Below are 17,206 nucleotides of genomic sequence, written 5' to 3'. Positions count from 1 at the left end.
CGCAGCTCCAAACACCGGCACTCTGCACCCACCCCATCCTCTCTGATACTACAGTATTTTATTTTTATAGCAGACCCTGCCACAACCTATCAGTCCTCTGGGCCTTTGCTGGTGGGTGATCTTCCCTCCCCTTGCACATCCCTTCCTGTTGGTTTCCTATCTCCAAGCACCTGGGAAGGAGGAAGAATAATCCCTGTTTTGCTGCGTTCTCAGATGACGTTCTTCTAAGAAAAAGAAAAAGCAAGGGAAAAGAAGCAAGTGTATAAACACGTGCATTTCACAGAGACACCAGAGAGGTACATACTCAGGGAATGGGTGATTCTTCAGGAAGTGGCCCAAAGTTCCAGTTTATATACCACCTTCAACAAGAAAAAAATAATAATTTCGGATGAGTGATAAGATAAAGGAAAAGGACCTTGTGTCTCCAGAGCAACAAATTGTGAGAAAATAAATATATAGGAAATTAACAGCAGATAAAGAGTTAAGGAAGTCTGCTGTGTAGATTCCTCTGTGCCATCTGCAAGCTGATAAGAACTTAAAACTGTCTTTAGTTGACCAACCTTTGTCCTTCGAGATAAAGAAGGGAGGAGGGAGATCTTTGTACACATATGTCCTGATTGCATGCGATTAGAGACAAGGTAGAGAGTTTTCCATTGTATTGGCTTCTTAATTTCCTATGACTCAAACTTTACGCCCAAGTGGCATGTTTGGGCATGGGATAGACTCCTCCCTCGCACACACTGGAGAATGGAGTGCCATCTTCTCTGGGGTGCCCCCTGAAACCAGCTGGCAAAGCATCATCCTGTAGAGTGGGTGGATAAAGGCATCTGAACTATGCCTTCCAAGTTGAGTAAAGTTATTCAGCTGTCTTCTCTACACTTCTTGCTTGGGTCACGAGTGCTTCTCACGGATGCCCTCCCTCTGCTTCTGGCTGAAACCTGAACAGGGCGAAAGCACAATATTTCCTAGACATGTGTGATTCCCATTTTTATTAAAGATCTCAACCTTCCCCTTACCTGCGTACAAGAGATGCTGAAGCAAGCTGTCAGGTTGCTCCAGAGAACTGAACTGATGGATACTGTTAGAGACAGATTTGAAAATAGAAGTGGAGACAGACAGTTTAAGGACTCAGTTCAAACGGTTGTGAGAGTTGTAAATTCAAAACCTGTAGGGGCTCAAACTTTCTCAGTCGCTGGGCGGTGGTGGTGCACGCCTTTAATCCCAGCACTAGGGAGGCAGAGACAAACGGATCTCTGTGAGTTTGAGGCCAGCCTGGTCTACAGAATGAGATCCAGGACATGCACAGAAAAACCCTGTCTTGTTGGGGGGGGGGGGGGGGACGACACTTTCTCAGTCGCCCAGCTAGGAGCTACCTGGTGTTGACAGACCTGGGCTACCCTCAGCCTTGGTCAGAGAAGCTTCTTTTTGCAGTGGACAGCAGTCAATGCACAGCTGGTCACCCAGCTGAGAATAAGAGACTGTGACTCCTCAGCTAAACAGGACACCTACAGCAACCCCACCACCAACACTCAGAGAACATTGCAAAAGAGGAGCCAGAAAGAATGTAAGAGTTGCAGGATGAGGAGGCGTGCTGTGGAATGCTGTCTTTTGAACCTGGCCTGGCTATCAAATTCATGAATTCACTGCAGCTGTGGTTACCTACTCACGGCCTGCACCAAATCAAGCCAGCCCAAATCCCTTAATAGATAGGTGATGGTCTTCAGGCCCTACACCATACTGAGGCCCTTGGCAGTGGATCGTTGCTGGAGGAGAGAGCATCAAACTTCACTGAGGATGTGACCACTGGGAAGTTTCCCATGCTCCAGCGCATGCCCCCCCACACACGCACTAACCCACGGGCCATTGTGGGAAAGAAAAAGACAGGAAGGAAAGAAAGAAGTGGAAAGGTGGGAGAGGTGTGCTAGAGGGATATGGAGTTGGAGGTAGAAAGCAGAGTGGGGGATAGATATGATTATATCTCATTGTATGCATATATGATATCCTCAAAAATTAAAAAAAAAAATTTTAACCTGTAGGGCAGGCTGACAGACTAAATATCTCTGAGAACTTTGATGTGATGAAGAGATCTCAATTCCAAACAAACACAGCAGGGCAGCCAGCCAGAGAGTCAGGCAGGTATTCTATGTCCAAGATTTTAGAATTCCTTTCTCATTAGAAATTCATCTTTGCTCTTAAGGGCTTCAAATGATTGCATGGAGCAAACCACATTATGGAGAAAAATTGGCCTTGCTCAAAGTCTGCTGATTTGAATATTACTTAGAGCCTTTTTTAAAAAAGGTTACATTTATTTATCTATGTATGGGGGGGGGGGCTGCACACTGGGAAGGTCAAAGGACTGTTTTCAAGAATCAGTTCTCTCCTTCCACCAAGTGGATCCTGGGAAATGAATTCAGATCATCAGGCTTGGCCATAACTACCTTTACCCACACAGCGCACAGTCTCTCTCTCTCTCTCTCTCTCTCTCTCTCTCTCTCTCTCTCTCTCTCTCTCTCTCTCAATCTCTCTCTCTCTCAATCTATCTATCTATCTATCTATCTATCTATCTATATCTATATCTATATCTACATCTCTATCTCCACAATAACAAATAACTAAATAACCAAGCACTGTTGTCCAACTTGACACATAAAATTACTCACAGCTCATCGACATCCATCGTTCAAAGTTTGAACTGTCCAGTTTATTAGATGGCCATTTCGGTTTGTTCTGGTCATCATTGGAGTTTGAAGAGTCTCTGACCACAAAACACGTCTTTCCTCCCAGGAACCTAATGATTTGGTGGATGAAGCCGCGTATCATCTAGCCTCTTGGCGATTAACGGAAGGAGAAGCGCAAGAGTCGGCTTGCAGAAAGCTGCTGGGTTTACTGCTGTGGGAACTGCTGTTGTTCTTACCATAGTGCGTGTTCTCAGAATGTGAGACTTGGGTCTCTGTCTTTTCTGCCCGTGATTCAGCCTGGCACCTGGCTTCATAGAAGGCTCTGTTTACTCCACTGAGCATTGCTACATTGCGTTCTCTCGTGGCTGACTCATCACCCTAGAACGTTTCTGGGTTGGTTTGTTGTTTTGTATTAGAATCCAATCCAAAGCCTTCAGAATCTCTTGTTTTCACCACAGTTCAGAACTGTGGTCAGCTTCTGGAGGCCTAGACACATGTGGGGTATGTGTGGGGAGGGGGATGAAGCGGGGTATTTGGAGGTGTGAATCAGTCAGCTCAAAGACGCAGATATGCCTGTAAAAACTGTGAAGCAGTGAGGCTCAGTCTAGTTCTCTCTCTTAAATTCAGTTGCGTGATTGGGGTCTGGGTACCTTTGCTGGGTGGGACTCATGGTGAATGAGCATTGAAGTCGGAGGGCAGGAGGCTGAGTAATAGAGGTTTTCAATGTAGCAAATGAAAATACAGTGCATTTAGTTACACCGGAATTCCACGGAAACAACGACATTTGCTGTATATGTTCCTGCAAAATTTGGGACAATGATTATTCTAAAGGGTTATGTCTCTGAAATTCACATTTATTTAGGTGTGCTGTATTTGCCCTGATGACGCTAGTGTAGGCCGAAACCGGACAAGGATTCCTTCATTCCCCCGCACTCCATTCACCGGCAGTCTGCGGATCCTAGTTATTGTCACCCCACATGGACAAACCCCGTGAGCCATACTCTTTCCAGAAGGGGTCAGGCAAGCAGAGACCTGGGCTTCAGAAGCCTCGGGCTGTAGGATCCAGCTCAGCCACACCCCACGCCCAGCCTGAGCCGGAGCCGGAAATCTCAGCTGGCAAGCACGGAATAGGAAACTCGAAAGAAAGGTGAGGTCATCAAGAAGTGAGCTGTGCTCAGTAAAGTACCAGTTAGGGAACACTAACTCTTTACTATTTAAAAATGACGACAGGAACACATGGTGAGGAAGTAAGAGACACAAGATGACATCAGGGAGTAAAGTAACTACTATATAGTTCCTGCTAACGTCAGTGGCAGCCCAGGTAGTGCAGTATAAAACCACTGCCGAAACCCGGGATTGAACCAGGGACCTTTAGATCTTCAGTCTAACGCTCTCCCAACTGAGCTATTTCGGCCACGCTGGTGAGCCCATTTTAACCTGTATAATTATAATGAGGAAATATTGTTTCGTGGTACTATGTCAGGTAAGTTTGGCTAAAGACTTTCACAAATGTTACAAAGGCGATGGATGACACAAGGACCTTGTTTACTACCTGGGATCGATTACGTCTCAAGCGATTTTTTTTTTTTTTCAATTGTCGTGCAATTTGCTTCTCTGCATTAAAAATACTTAATGATTTGTTGTTGTGGTTGTAGTTGTTTTGAGACAGGATTTCTCTATGGAGCCCTGGCTGTCCTGGAACTCACTCTTTGAACCAGGCTCGCCTGAAACTCAGAGATCTGCCTGCTTAATGATCTTTTTTTTTTTTTTCAGTTAAATTCAAAGAATATTTTAAAGTAATGAGGATTGAACCTAGGGCCTCATGCATGCTAGGCAATCCAATTCATGAATTTTTGAGATGGTAATTCATGATAGTTACAATTGCATGCTTTATTAATGCACAGCATTGTTTGTATGGGCACAACACAAATTAATTAGGGATCACCTATCCCCCAGATTTCATGATGTAAAACAGCATTGCAATGATTATATACACATATACTAATATTTGGAGGGAAGCAATTTTTTTCTTTATTAAGAAACTTTCTACTCACTCCACATACCACCCACAGATCCTTCCTCCTCCCTCCTCCCACCCCCTAGCCCTCTCTCCCAAGCCACCCCGCATCCCCACATCCCCCATATCAAGGTCTCCCATGGGGAGTCAGCAGAGCCCGGCACAATGAGCCTAGGCAGGTCCAAGCCCCTGAGGGAAGCAAATTTTATAATCAAGATATGACCTTTATTTTAGTTTTGTTTTGTGAGCGTCAAAGTTACATTTTAAGTTTAAATTAATATGACTAAGAGATCCATGAAACAAAAATGCCTCTGATCTGCAAGCCCCTTGTCCAAGAACAGATAGTTCCTAAAATGCTGGAGACTATTTTTGTTATTGTTGGTGTTGTTTTGGTTTTTCGAGAGAGGCTCTTGCGCTCTAGACCAGGTTGACCTCGAACTCACAGAGGTCCGCCTGGCCCGCCTGGCTCTGCCTCCCCGGATTAAAGGGGTGCACCACCGCCACCTAGCCTGCTGGACGATGTTTTTTATGGGAGATAACAAGCCACATGTTTTCACTCCCCTAAACAAGTTTGTTTGACCCATCTGCACTGATGTGCTTGATCCCATGTGAGCGGGAGTTTCACAGGTAGAAAATACATCAGATGAACACTTGCCGCTGATTGGATTGTAGGCTAGAGGTACATCAGGATGTATGTTTGCCGCTGGCAGAAAATGCAATGGATTATGGGTTTTCCTTCTTAAACCACTACAAACCGTGATTCTGGGCCATTTTCCAGGAACCTGGGTATGGACCTGGCCAGAGCCCACCCACCTGGCCAGTATTTAAATTAAAGCTTGCTTCAAAGTTGGTTTTAAAGTGTGGTAACGATCTTAATCTCTGATGGCAAGATTAACAATTTCTCTTGTTGAGTTTTCATAGATGCCATCAATTTAAATGTCAGAAATATTTACAAAATGTCTGGAAAAGGATGGCAAGGCCTAGAATGTGAACTACCCTGAGTTTGATTCCCAGTAATCACACACACACACACACACACACACACACACACACACACACACACATACACACACAAAAAAAAAATTGCAAACTCTTCACATAATGTAGACTTTCCATGTTACTTCAGTAGGAGTTACAGATACTTGACTTGGTTCTGGCCCCTTTCAAACTCTAAGAAGTCAGCTATGGATTAATGATATCCCTAATATGCTGTTTCTACCCCACCTGTCTCCCAGTTCACAGCCGTACATTTTTGCATGCATTTAATTTAAAAGTACCATAAGGCTAGTGAGAATAACCCAGTGTTTCATACTAAGTTGATTTATAAGAAGGAGGAACATGGGCTTATTGTAACTTAAAATGAAAAGATAACCTTGGCTTAGGATTTACGTACTGTGGTGGTATTGTGTTCCCCAAAATATTGTGCACCTTAATAAACTTATCTGGGGTCAGAGAACAGAACAGCCACTAGATACAGAGGCTAGAAAATGGTGGCACACATGCCTTTAATCCTAGCATTCCAGAGGCAGGAATCTGTCTGGATCCCTGAGTTCAAGACCACACATGCCTTTAATCCCAGGAAGTGATGGCAGAAAGCAGAAAGGTATATAAGGCATGAAAACCAGGAACTAGGCTGGTTAAGCTTTTAGGCTTTTGAGCAGCAGTTCAGCTGAGATTCATTCTGGATGAGGACACAGAGGCTTCCAGTCTGAGGAAACAGGGTCAGCTGAGGAATTGGCAAGGTGATGTGGCTGTGGCTTGTTCTGCTTCTCTGATCTTCCAGCATTCACCCCAATAACTGGCACCGGGTTTGATTTTATTAATAAGACCATTTAAGATTCCTGCTACAACGTACAAAGACAAAGTAGAGAGTGATTCCAGACTGCCTTTTTCAAGAGACTGAGAGAAGAACACATTTGTGGTATGAAGCTGCCATACCTTAACTAGATGTTGTCAAGGTTTTTGCAGACCCAGCAGTCTTGTTTAAACATCACCATTTTGCTTTTTCTAGGTAGTTGTAGTAGGAAAAAATCCTAAAATAATGCCTACCTAACCACCCTCCAGACACCATCACCAGCAAAGAAAACTACATAATCAATTGGACCGTTAATATGATAGGATTTGCCTTTTTTGGTTACGTTAGCCTACACAGCACATCTGACTCTAAAATATGCGATTATCTATTAGTCATATTGGGTTTTGTGATGGTTAGCTTGCTTCCATTGAAAGATGCCTACAGGGTTAGTAAGTACACTTCTGAGGCTGTTTTCTAGAAGAGATGAGATCGTGGGGGCTTTGACTTAATCACTGGTGTAAGCAGTTGAAAGATTCAATATTTAAATAAGTAATTAGGTGGTGGTAAATTATGAAAGTTGTGCCTAGTTGGAAGAAGTGGGTCACTTGGGGGCGGGAGAAGGGGGCATTTCTTAGCCCTGGTCCTTCCTGTTACTCCGATACAATTCCCGGTTACCTTGTTCCATCCTATTCCTTTGGCAGTGATGTTCTGCCTTGCACCTGGCCCAAAGCCAAGGAACCAGCTAACCATGGACTGAAGCCATGGACCAAAAGAAACCCTTCTTTACCTTACTATTTCTGGTATTAGCCACAGCAACAGGATGTCTGGCCAGCATACATAGGGTCCTTCGGCCACTCAGAGAAGAAGGTCAAGTTAAATATGCAAGGAGGGTGTGAAGTTCCCTGGGCTTGAAGCTAGAGACCCCAAGGTAAGGAGTGCAGCTAGCCCCTGGGACTAGAGTGGCTCCTGGGGGGCAATCAAGGAGGAAACCGGTTCTTTCCCAACCAGAAACCGAAGGCTGCCAGCAAGGGTAAGTCTGGAAGGAGACTTCCCTGAAGTGCCTCCAGACAAGGGCTCAACCATGTCTTCTAAACAATGAATTCAGCCATGTGGTGTGGCTCCTCAGCTTCCAGGTTTGAGCTCATAAACAGGCCTGGCTTTATGCCACCAGTGGAGGGCCATTATCAGCTCTATAGACTTGGTGTATGCATGACAAAAGATGACTTAAATCCTACCCTGGCCAAGTGCTTGTCTGGGATTCAGAGCAACTCAATTCCTTCACAGTCATATTTTAGATAGAATGGCACTAACTATATAGTATAATTATTACATATATAATATACTAGTCTAACCCCAGTTCCTCAGTTGAATCCAAATCTCTGCAGATATAGATATAGAAATAGGCATAGATATTGCTTGTTTATTTTTTAGAATTGGCCAAATATTTAATCTGTGGTTTTGTTTCCCTTGGTCTCCCATTCTCAGTTCTCAGACTACACGGAAGGACCATATTTAAAATTATTTCTCAAAACAGGTCACCAGGGCACATGCCTAGAATCCCAGAATTTGGAAGGTAGAGGAGGAAGAATCAGGAGTTCAAGGTTATTCTTGGCTATATAGTGAATTTGAAGGCAGTCTGGGCTATGTAGAAAATTGGAAGCTAGTCTGGGCCACAGTAGACCTTACCTCAAAAAAAAAAAAAAAATCTCTTTTGGTATTTCCACAGGTTACTCCAACAAAGCATACCCCAAAATGAATTGTTTCTCTTTCAAAGTCCTTCATTCCTTCCTTCTTTTTTTAAATTTTATGCGCATTGGTGTTTTGCCTATATGTATGTTTGTGTGAGGGTGCCAGATCCCCTGGAACTGGAGTTACAGGCAGCCAAGAGCTGCCATGTGGGTGTTGGGAACCAAATCTGGGTCCCCTGAAGAGCAGCCAGTGCTCTTAACTGCTAAGCCATCTCTCCAGCCCCTCTTCCTTCTTTTTTATTTTGGAATTCCAGCTGGCCGGGAACTCACTATGTAGCCAAGGATGACCTTGAACTTCTGATCCTCTTTGTCTTCCTAGTGCTAAGATGAAGGGTGTGAGTTGCAATGTCCCAAATTATTTTATTTTAGTTATGTATACATGTTTATAGCTGTGTGTGGATGTGTTCATGCTAGGGCTGGTCCTCTAGAGATCAGAGAGCATCAGATTCACTGAGCTGGAGTCTAGGCAGCAATGAGCTAGGAATAGAATTTTGGTCCTCTGCAAGAGCAGTACAGACTCTTAACCACTGAGCCATTTATTTCTCCAGTCTTGAAATTTATATTATCACTTGCCTCAGTTAGTGTTTCTATTACTGTGATGAGGCATCATGACCAAAAGCAAGTTAGGGAGGAAAGGGTTTATTTGGCTTACACTTCAACATTGTAGTCCATCTGTTGGTTTTTATGTGGCCGTGCTGTGTTATTCATTAAGTGGCGCTGTTACCATGTGAGAAAAGCCAAGAAGTAGACAAAACCCACTATAAAGGTTTATTAGGGGAAGGAGAGACAGAAGACATGTACAAGGAGAGAGTGGGGGGGGGGGGGGAGAAAAGAAGGGATGAGTCTATGACCCACTTTTTATGGATTCCCCTGCACATGCACATATGGGCTTATGGAGCTATCTATGTCAAGCATGCCCAAAGATTGCGTGATCACGATCACGCTACGCCCAAATTACGTGATCACGCAGCACATGGATTACATAGGACATAAAACCCCAGAATGACTAATCATTTTTTTGCCCTCATATGTGTGGTCATGTAGCTGGGGGAGTGGCCAGGAATTCCAACACTGCCATTGAAGGAAGTTGGACAGGAACTCAAACAGGGAAGGAACCTGGAGGCAGGAGTTGATGCAGAGGCCATGGAGGAGTGCTGTTTACTGGCTTGCTCCTCATGGCTTACTTAGCTCACTTTCTTATAGAGCCCAGGATCACCAGCCTAGGGATGGAACAACCCACCATGGGTTGGGTCTTCCCCATCAACCACTAATTAAGAAAAATGCCTTACAGCTGCATCTGATGGAGGCATTTTCTCAACTGAGGTTCCCTCCTTTAAGATGGCTCTAGTTTCTGTCAAGTTGACATAAAACTAGCCAGGACACCTGATTTCCCATCTAAGTTTCCCAGGTCAGAGAACTGCAAAACCTTCCTTGCTCTGCCTTCTAGTCATCATACCACATGCTGTGCATCCCACTGGAAATTTCTCTGCTGTCCATCTCTCCTCTCCAGCCTCTTAACTGGTCTTACTTATAAATTGTTTTCTACCTGAAATTCAGTATCCTGCTTTTCACTAGTTAAAAACAAAAGCCAAGGCTTCTTCTAACAGCACATGAAGCATTTTGGGCAGGGAGGGCATACCCTTCTCCAGCATCCTTCTTAGTGTTCTTCTCTCTCTCTCTCTCTCTCTCTCTCTCTCTCTCTCTCTCTCTCTCTCTCTCTCTTTTAAGCTTGACAATTTTACTAGAGTTTAAGAGAAAAATAGTACAGGTTAGTTGAAAATACTAGCAGCTGCCACAAGGCTCCCAGCACTTGGGAGGCAGAGGCAAAATAATCTCTATGAGTTTGAGGCCATCTGGTCTATATAGAGAGCTCCAGGATAGTCAGAACTACACAGGGAGACCTTGTCTCAAAAACAAACAGCCAGGAGGCAGCGGAGCAAGCCTTTAATTCCAGCACTTGGAAGGCAGAGGCAGGCAGATCTCTAGGAGTTCAAAGCCAGCCTGGTCTGGTCTACAGAGCTGAGTTCCAGGATAGCTAGGGCTGTTATACAGAGAAACCTTGTCTCGGAAAAGAAAAAGAAAAAAAAAATAGACATGATCACAGTATAGAAATAGAGATAGCTTGTTAGGAAAGGAAAAAACACTCCCAGGAATGGAAGTGGGCTAGTGAGCTGAGCAAAGAGCCCCCAAGGCTAGTGAATTCTTGATCTTAAACTAACAATGCATGTAGTCGATGCCAGCATGCTTGTTTGGACCTTGTTCTTCCTCTTGGTCTATGCAACACATTTACATAACCCTTTCCCTAATGCCTACTTAACTTGCAACTCACAGCTCAAGTTCTTCTAGTTCTAGATGCCCTCTTTGACATACCTCTATCCACTTTCTCCCAACTCCCTACAGGCTACAGTGCCTCACACCACTGGCCAAACTTGATTGCAATTGGCTGTTGACCTAATCTCTTTTTTGCTATTTGTGTCCCCAGTCGGTTAGATAACAGGCTGGGGGAAATGCACAGAGAATGAGGGTGAGTGAGTCAATGAATGAATGGATGGCTGAAAACATTCCTAACTATAAGCTAAAATGAGCTTGTTTTTAGTAACCTCTAAAATCACCTGATGAAGTTCAGAGGCTATAACTTCTACAGGTTATTTATGAAAGAGTCTAGGGTTGGGGATTTAGCTCAGTGCTAGAGCGCTTGCCTAGCAAGCGCAAGGCCCTGGGTTCAATCGGCAGCTCTGAAAAAAAAAAAAAAAAAGAGTCTGAGTAATTTATCATGGTGCTGAGATCCAACCCCAGGCCTTACACATACTCAGTAGCACTCTAGAACTTCACCTACAGCCCTTGAGCTTTTCAGGTTCTCCCCTTTAAAGACCCTTCATTTGGCCACTTGTGGGGGGCCCCAAAACAGCTTGACCACACAGCTGCCATGATAGGCTTAGAGGCCCAGACACAGCTTCTGGCAGGCAACACCTGGACCCAGGAAAAGCCATTAGCTGACCCCACACAGGGAAACCTGTATGTAAAGGTAAATACCTAACATTCTAAATATTCCCTATACCCCTAGATAAATGTCAGCCAATCAGGGTCCTGAACCATAGAAATCCCCTCACCCCAACCTCTGCTATGAGCAAAACCCCACTCTGCCTGGGCTCTGGGCTCTCTGCTCTCACCACTACATGGGACAGACAGAGAGATCAAGCTCTGGAGCTTGAAAGTAAAGGATTTGGTCTCCATGGTGGTCTTTTGGGGGTCCCTGTGATCTGGGCATAACACATTCAGCTCCTTTCCTGAAGGAACAATAGACCAGAGCAGCAGCAGTTTGAAAAGGGAGTGGGGCTAGTTATCATAGGCACTCCAGAAACCATACAAGGCTCCAAATGCTTTCAGTGAGTAAGGACGAGTGTGGACAAAAGTTGTGTGCTTTATTATTTATTTGACTGGGTCTCACGAGACCCAAGCTGGCCTCAAACTCTGTTGTTAAGAATGAACCTGAGCTATCCTCCTACCTCCAGGATTCACAGGTGTGTACCACCACACCTGGAGGTTCTGAATTTGTTTCATAAATTTTGTTTTGTTCATCTTTAATGAGCAAAATCTGAAGATTTTTTTATGCCACTTTTTGAGGCTTTGTTTTACTGACTCGGTAGAGCAAATCCTTGAAGTGTATGGATTGAACAAGTTTGTAGGGCTTATGTATGTGTATGTATGTGTGAATGCAATGACTTTAATAAACAAGGGAGAAGTGCCTAGGTTATCATGTCAAGACTGTCCTCTCTGCTACAGCTGTAGAAATGAGCCTCCTTCAAGATCTGGTTAATGTGGATGGACTTTGACCTTGGCACAGTCCTTGTGGGAGAACTCTGGGATATCGGAGTAAAGTTCAGCAGTGTTCTGGTGTAAGCTGCTCTCTGTTCCTTTCATTATCACTGCACAGCTTGGAGTCCTAATTTTCTGTGGGGTGGGGAACAGTGGTTGTCTTCCTCTTCAGTGTCATCTCTTCCCCCAGGATGGCTATGTCCTCTGCTGCTTTTTAACTGTGTAGGAAATGAAGGCTGGGAAGGCAAACATAATGATAAACACCAGTCATTCTTACTTGCCTAAAACAGCATGGTGGACTGAATTGTGAACTTAAAAAATGGTTACAATTGCAAATGTTATGTTCATTTAAAAAAATAATGTGGAATGTAACCACCATATATCATATGTGTGTATGAAATCGAAGACAGCAATGTTCTAAAATAGAAAGTGGTGATGGTATCATGGGCCTATGAGGATGCTGGATGAAAGTCTATCAAATTGTGCAAACAGGCAAATTGTATACTATGTGAACTATTTGTCAATATTTTATAAAATGTAAAACAAAAACAAAAAACAGCATGGTGAATCACCTGTGATGAAAGCCTAAATTTGTGGGACTTTAAAGGTCTGTGAATGCAATGGTTTGAAATTTTGCTGAGTCATAATGTTGAATCATGTTGGACTATGACCCTCAGGCTCCACATCCCAACTCATCATGTCACATTATTAGATCAAAGAGGGATCATTACATACTGTGGCTGTTTGATTGCCCCTAATGTAGTAATTAAATTATGTAAAGTTGCTCAAGATCTCAGCATAGGGCTGTTATGCCTCATACCTACTGCTGTGGTTTTTCACCTTGCCAGAAAACAAAATAACAAAACTTTACAGCAATTTAACATTCAATCTTGTAATAGTAATCAAATTGAAGAGATAAGTGGTTTCTCCAAGAATCTGGTACAAAAACAATTGCTGACACACAGCTAGTTTTGTTGACATGAATCTGAAAAATCCGGAGTCCTGGAGGCTGAATTTCTGGGATGTTCCTTGGAGAGGAGCCTTGAAAGAAATGGCACCAGCCTTATGAGCCTGTGCAGACAGCCAGGCACTTCAGTGGCAGTAAGTGACACAGCCAGAAAAGGTCAGGAGACCACTTCCAAGCCAGTTACTCCCTAGGCAAAGGGTAGCTAATAGAGGTCAAAAACCCAGGTTAACCACACCCAGCTTTGAATTCCAACCCTGACTAACCAATCAGCCAGGTGTGCCTGAACAAATTTATTTTTCTAAGAGCCTAACAGTTTACTCTTAAGTTATATGACATAGAGAATGAGTTCCTCTGGGCCCTCTGTACTCTAGACTCAGGGCTCATGGGCAGGATCCTTTGCTGCATAATTTGACAGGACTACTTTCTAGGCCCATACCCTACTATGCCCATCCTCTTCCAGAGCCTGGACTTCGCAGAGCAAAAAGTAAATTGTTGTCATTGCTTGTAAAAGGTCTTTTTGCTTTTAAGGCAGGACCTATGTGTCTCCGGTTTGTCTGGAGCTTGTAATCTTCCTGCTTCCCCTGTGATGGCCTACACCACTACTCCTGGGCTTTTATTTATTTGAGATTTATTTGTTTGAGATGGGCTCAGGAAATTTGTCCCAGCCTCCTGCGTGCTGGAAGACAGGTGTTCCCCTTCATTTTGAAGGTCTTCCAAGTACAACTGCTTATGGTTCCAAAGGCTGGATTTGAACCCATACATCAAAGAGCTAAGAATTTGGAGACTTCAACTTTTACTAGTGTCCCCCCTCCCTCCCAGGGCTGGGTCTTAAATCCAGGCCAGGCAGAGATATGCTAAGTAAGCCCTCTAACCCCTAAGCTATATCCTCCATCCCTACATTTTTGAGGGAGCAGACCCAGAATCAGAAATACTAGTTATGTTTCTCTATGTTAAGACAGTGACAAATGTCAGATTACAAGGTGTTAAGGCTATTCTTCTGCTCATGAGTCTGGACTGATGTTGAAGAACTGAAATCAAGGAGCTTGAGAGATGGCTCAGCTGTTTTTAAGCACTTACTGTTCTTGCAAGAAGCCCTCAGTTTGGTTCCCAGACTCTACATGGTGGTTCACAATCTATCCACACATTCTGGTCTCTGTGGCCAACAGGCATGCACACAGCACACATACATACACGTAGGCAAAACATTGATACACATACAATAAAATTCCCACTATTTCCTGCCTAGTAGGGGTAGAAGCAAATCAGACAATATAGCTTTTTAAAAATTATTTAATTTAGTAGGTTTTGTTTTTTGTTTTTTTTTTTGAAAAAAAGCAATAAGGCAAAAAAACTGAAAATATATATAGTCTTGTTTTACTTTCATGTGACTTTATTCCATCTTCAGGACTTCTAGGCTTCTTCCGTTAGCAGGGATCTGGGAATCAAGCTAGAAATGTAGTGCAGATATATGGGGCGAGGGGCTGAAGCAACGAGGTTCCTTGGGAAATTTCCATTCTATCCCAGTTTCCAGAGATGGTGCCCATTTTATGGGTGTCCCTGGAGTAACCCTTGTGCTGGGGAAAGCCTTCTTAAGAGGAAATTCCCCAGTGATCAATCTTTGATGTGTTTGATCTGGGGAGGGAGAGCCGGTGGGGGGTTGGGAGGATGACTAAAAGTACTAATTTACCCAGTAAGATCCAATTTCCCTGGAGGGGTAGCTTCCTCTGGAATGGTATTTTTCCCCAAGGACCCACACTGGCTGAGGCTCAATAGTTAAGGAACAAAAACAAAAACACTAACAAAAAGTACATAAGGAAGGCACCTCAATTTATGACCCTCAACCAAGGGTGGGTTGCACAAGGGTTATGTTTCGGAACAGGAAACTAAAATTAATACAGAGAAAAATGAAAGAAGGAAGCCAGGGCCCAGCAGGAGCAGTTCCCACAGAGCATGAGGGCTCTTAGCTCACATCCTTGGAAGCAAACTCTTTTGGGATTTAGCCTGAGCTGGCTAGAACAGAAGGAAGCCAGAAACCACCCTCCTGACTTTCTACCCGTACTCCTGAGGAAGGAAACTGAGGCGGGAAAAAGACTAGGACTTCTTTCCAAGAGCCAGGTGATCAGGAAAGCAGAGCTGAGGCAGCAGTGAGTCACTGTGACAAACCCTCCTCCTTGTCCCTGTCCAGTAACTGCTACACGTGACCCTGCTTAGGGTTACAATGCCCCTCAAAGATGGAAAGCAGAGGAGCATCAACCCATATTAACATGCGTCCGAGAGTCCCAGGGAAACAGGTGATATAAAAAAAAAACCCACAAGATTCTTCATGGGAAAGAGGAAAACAAACAAAAAAAATTAGATTTTTCTCTACATATATATATATATATAATATACAGATGATTTAACACATTATTCCAGAGGTGGCTCCATTCCATGGGACTTTCAAGATGATGAAAACGTTTGTTGCAGAGAAACTTCTCTCAGATTCTGAAGTGTACAGAATGGGTCAGGCAATGTTTTGCTCCAGACTGTGGCACACACCCAAATTAGTACTGTGCCAGCAGAGAAGCCAGAAAGGCAATGAAGACGGGATGAGGAGGGACTGGGAAGGTACAAGTGGCTAGTAGTCTTCTTCCACCCTGCCTGTGTTCTCAGAGGTTCTCCACCTGAGGAAGACCATAAAACCCCTTTATAAAGATAGTGTGGCCCTCTTATCAACTGCCAAAGAGGCCTCTGGTTGCTGTCAAAGTAGACAGAAAACAGCAGAGGGGTGTTGTATGCAAGTGAAGAAAAAAATCTCCAAGAATGTAACTCAATATTCCAGCCCTAGAGAACAATCTCTCCTGTAGATGCTCCAAAACCTTAGTTATCTACATACGACGCCTTATTAAACCAACTCCACGCATGAACACATTTCCTAACATGAGACTTGTGCATGATGCCTCTGCTGGTTAAGTCTTATGTGTTTCTTTTTAAAGGAACTTTAAGATCAGTTCTTGCTCTGAACAGCACCAAAATGCTCATGAATCACAATCTTATGCAGGTCTTGGCTGAGCAGGACACTACAAGGGGAGGGTGAATGACATCATCTTATATGGGGGCAGAGGGAGAAGACCACGAACACTTACTTGCCTTTGCAGATGTAGAATAACACTAACTTTCAGCCACTAAACCGATCCCTTACAAACATGGGTATCTACTACGTCGATTTCAGCGTCAATCAGCTAAGGCAACCAGCCAATCACCACCACGGGTGTCTGCTTCTGGTGATTGATTTGGAAAAAGTGATTGGTTAAGACAGACAAATTTGAGGAAAGCACTTGGTAAAAGTCCCAACTGCCAGCCTTCTCGCACATCCTCTGCCGTCTTCTCCGATCGACCCTCTTCCTTTTGAGTTACAACCACTTCAGAAAATGTCTGGGCAAGAGCCCCAGTCCTGCTTTTCCTTACATTCCCAATATTCACCCCTATAAACATGGGTTAGCTCCTTGGTGACAGGGTCCTTCTTCCGCTCAAACCACAGTGCCTTATAGGGGTCATATGGTGTGCCTAAAAGGGAAGCAATGAAAAGCAAGATTAGAGCTGGCACCCGCCATGCACCGAGAAATGAGAACGGTGGACAGGTTTGTTACCATCTTCCGTGGCTTTCATAGCTTCTGCTTCTCTCTTTTTCCTGGAAAGTCTCTGTTTCTCCTCTAGGCGCTGCTTCTCAGCATTTGCTTCATCCCAGCGCCCATTTTCCATGAGTCTCTGGTCAGGCCGAAGCCGGCTGTCTGTGGGTGCAGTGCCACCTTCCCAGGCATTGAGAGTGAGGGCGAGCTCTGAGAAGTAGTACATGTTTTCTGCATTCTTCCTAGGAACAAATAAGACAAAGGAAAGGCAGCTCTACAGCCTCAATCCAAGCCAAGGAGCAACAGTTTGGAACACTGCCCTACATCGAAGTGTCCCACAAGTGGAAAAACTCTAAAGCCTTGTCAGGCAATCCCAAATAAGAGAGCCAAACTGTATCACTCCCCCTTCCCCAGTACCACTTCATCCAATAGTTATTGCAGCATCTCCACTCAGAATTATCTACACTTGTCAGGAAGAATGGAATCTTCAAAACTGCTTCCTTTAGATTTAGACCCCTTTCTGGGGTGACCTGGCTATTTCTGCAGACATAACATATAAGACAGTGACAGGAGACAA

At 44.0% G+C, this 17,206-nt stretch overlaps 1 protein-coding gene and 1 non-coding gene across 2 annotated transcripts in view; both read right to left on the bottom strand.

The window, feature by feature from the left end:
- Window positions 1-4,019: 4,019 nt before the first annotated feature.
- Trnaf-gaa (transfer RNA phenylalanine (anticodon GAA)) lies at window positions 4,020-4,092 on the bottom strand. The gene has a single exon. It is a non-coding gene; the product is annotated as a tRNA-Phe (tRNA).
- A 10,201-nt stretch (window positions 4,093-14,293) lies between these two features.
- Window positions 14,294-17,206, bottom strand: part of Osbp (oxysterol binding protein) — a 33,896-nt gene continuing 30,983 nt past the window's right edge. The window contains exons 13-14 of the mRNA XM_006996734.4: window positions 16,651-16,871; window positions 14,294-16,567 (exon numbers count right to left, since the gene is read on the bottom strand). Of these exons, the coding sequence (XP_006996796.2) occupies window positions 16,425-16,567; window positions 16,651-16,871 (364 nt within the window). The 3' untranslated portion in view covers window positions 14,294-16,424. The remainder of the gene's footprint in view (window positions 16,568-16,650; window positions 16,872-17,206) is intronic.

Source organism: Peromyscus maniculatus, chromosome 1 (assembly GCF_049852395.1).
Source record: "Peromyscus maniculatus bairdii isolate BWxNUB_F1_BW_parent chromosome 1, HU_Pman_BW_mat_3.1, whole genome shotgun sequence".
In the NCBI taxonomy this organism is placed as follows: domain Eukaryota; kingdom Metazoa; phylum Chordata; class Mammalia; order Rodentia; family Cricetidae; genus Peromyscus; species Peromyscus maniculatus.
The sequence above is the reverse complement of the archived record's forward strand: the minus strand, read 5'-3'. Positions and strand labels throughout refer to the sequence as shown.